Raw genomic sequence first — 3,065 nt, 5'->3', positions numbered from 1 at the left:
AGAAGAACCATTGCCTCAGCCTCCTCAGGTAGGGTGGACTATGATATGATAACTCGTTCTAAAGAGCTGAAATGGCTCCTCTGGGCAAGAGTTGGGTTGAGCTGTAGACTGCACCAAAACTGTAACACGGGTAACTTAATTAAGAGTCAGTGAACAGTGGAAGACGGCGAATAGTGCTGTGTCAAGATTTAAACGTTTGCCACCAGACTCTTTTGGTGCACTGTACAGTACCGGTACCGGTATTGTTAGTCGCCCCCTCCGTGCCTTAAAATTTATTCCCTCCCCGACGTTAGACTTGCACCTGAAGTCGGGGGGATAAGGATTGGATAGGCGAAAAGAGATATGATAAAATAGCTCATATTTACACCAACACCGGTAAACGCGATAGCCCGAAGGCTCCTGATATCATACTATACAGAATTGAGGCTGTATTCCTCAACAAGAAGTTACAAACGCGCTCGAGTGAATAATAAACCACCAACCACCACCACCCACTTGCTTGCTACATTTATTTACATATCACCTCTCTCGTAAACCGACCTACCGATTAGACAACGTTGCCCACATCAGCGCTGCTCCGCTTACTCCCTGTAGCACCGCTGTCTCGTCGCCGCCCCGGATTGAAGAAGCCGGGGCTCCGGGGCGGTGTGCTGACGCGGCCGCCCTTTCGATTCCAGAAGCTCGAGCCAGTCTCCCCATTACTCGCCAGACTGCTATCATCGTCGCCTCTAGTGTCCCGACTCGCACGTCTGGCGAACCTGTCTAATCCAGGGATACTGCTTTTTCGCCGTCGTTCGCCAGGACCCTCCTCCTGGATGCTTTGCTCCGACCGTACCACTCGGGCCATGGCGCGCTCTGCAGCCACCTCTAGTTCTCGTCGCCAGGATATCGAGTCTGTCCTGGCCATCCCACCACCCGCTGCTGCCGCACCTGATAGGTTTCTCGAGGATCTCCCCGAGTCGGTGTTACCCGAAGGCGATGGTGTCGCAGGCGCATACTGGGGTGGAGGGGTTGAGGGTTCCGGGCTGTTCTCACGTGGGATACGAGGCATTGTCGCAGCGGAGCATGTGTGACGGTTCGAGCCTTCTACGGATGGTGATGTCGAGCGCACACTCCGCGAGTCGGTTGTGAATGCCTGGCCCGGAAGAAATCCCTGGCTAGGGCTTACCGACGATACCGAGTTTGAGGAGGACCTCGCCAGCCGCGCACCGTTAAAGTCGAACATCGGGGAGACTGGGGATACTGGCTCCTCCGTGCTCCAATGTGTCGCAGGTGTGGCAGGCGTAAAACTAAAGCTTGGAGGCATATCACTCTGGAGATGGTGGTTCTCGATTATTTTCCTCGATGCAACCACCTTGGTTTTTGTGGGCGGAGCAGCAGCGCGGTTGCCGCTGGGGCTTACGGGCGACACCGGTGAGATGTTGATGGCCGGAACTCCTCTCTTCTCGGTCGGAATATCGGTGACAATGGGCGTCAGCTGACTCTTGGAGTTGTAATAGTGACCAGCGCTCGAATTGGGGTCGGCAGGGTTTACGGAAGCCCATCGGGAATGGTCCATCCCGTGAGCCTCCCATCCCTCGCCTGGGCTACGAGGCGAGGCCTGTTCAAAAGCTATGGAGCGGATCTGCTCTCTGCCCTTTCTCCTATTGCGCATTATGGTCAAGAGAAAGCAGGTCACAACGATCAACCCTAGCAACGCTACTGCACCAACAGAGATCCCTACGATCGCAGCAGTGGATAGCTTCGAAGTTTTCTTGGACTCCTCCTTTGCTGAAGGAGGAGTGGTGGACTGCGAGGTACCAGTCTTGGAAGGAGATGCAGGCGCTGCCGAAGTCGGAGAAGTCGTATTGCTAGACGACGACGACGACGCATCCAATACCCCGCTGCACACACTCACTACAGCAGCCTCTGTTTCCTTGTGGGCTTCCGGACGACAATGCCGCTGATCATCGATGCAAGACCAGAGCAATTCTCTATAGGGCTGAGGGTTTTCCCCACACAAACATTCTAGTTGGCCGTGACACATTCGGAAATGGGGGTGCTGGGATATCGCGTTGTACACACACTGCAGTGCGCACGGTGGTAGGACTTCCGCTCCCTGTAGTTGGTTTCCCTGTCTGGCTTGGAGCGGCGAATGTGCGGATGTGGTGGGGACGCGTAGTAGGACTGTAAGCAGCAGTGTAAAGAGCCCTGGCCATGATGATGATGATGGCGATGACGACAATCGTTTGTGTGACATGATTACTATGGGGAAATGGGAAAAAACTTGGTCAGAAAATTTTGTACAATAACAAGGCTTGAAATGAGTTATTTGAGCATTCCCTGGGGCGGCGACCGGTAAGGACATCGAAATCCAGAATAAATAAATCCCCTTTCAAACAGGTGTTTTTGAAACGAAATGAAACGAAATAATGAAATGACTCTCACACAGTCCAGAGCCAAAAAAACACCCCCGCGGAGAACTCGCCCGTGACAGAATGTGAGAGAATGGATGAATGGAAAAGACGGATTTGAAACACACCTTAAATCTAGCCTGCCTGCTCAAGCGCAGATATATGCGATGAAGATACAAGTTTCCAACTGCCAGAGTATGCTCCTCACCGCCAAACAACCATTCGTCGGGCCAGAATGGAACAACTGCAGGGTGGATCTAAACCTTAAGCCCAACCAGCGTCGGTGTCGTATCGTATCTTTGGACTCCCAAACCCAAACCAACGAAAGCTGAGGGAGTCGTCGAGAGAGAGGAGGGGAAAAAAAGCGGATGATATCTTCCCTACACCATTCTTAGCACTTACTCATCCATTCCACTAGACCCCACCAAAGCGCAGCACTTGTCAACCGCTTAGGTGGGGGCAAAGTGGGTCCGGAAAGAACCTTAACGCACTTTTTTTCAAATTTAGCACAATACCGGTGGTATCCCACTCAACAGCCTGATGCAGCCAGGCGGAAATATAAGGCCAAATATGAGACCACCCTCCGATGCCAGTCGGGGATTCAAGGTTCCTGTTCGCGAGTATGAGTGTGTAAGCAGCGGCACAAGGGAGACAAAGCCGGAAGGCGTATCA

The 3,065-nt window shown here is 52.8% G+C and overlaps 1 protein-coding gene; it reads right to left on the bottom strand.

Annotated features, from left to right (window-relative positions):
- Positions 1–341: 341 nt before the first annotated feature.
- Positions 342–2,239, bottom strand: GSTUM_00000631001 (uncharacterized protein; the record flags this gene model as incomplete). XM_002837885.2 has 1 exon in its annotated part: positions 342–2,239. The coding sequence occupies one exon, from the start codon at positions 2,237–2,239 to the stop codon at positions 548–550; it is 1,692 nt and encodes a 563-aa protein (XP_002837931.1). The 3' UTR covers positions 342–547.
- Between the last annotated feature and the right edge of the window lie 826 nt (positions 2,240–3,065).

Source organism: Tuber melanosporum (assembly GCF_000151645.1).
Source record: "Tuber melanosporum whole genome shotgun sequence assembly, scaffold_206, strain Mel28".
Lineage (NCBI taxonomy): Eukaryota > Fungi > Ascomycota > Pezizomycetes > Pezizales > Tuberaceae > Tuber > Tuber melanosporum.
The sequence above is the reverse complement of the archived record's forward strand: the minus strand, read 5'-3'. Positions and strand labels throughout refer to the sequence as shown.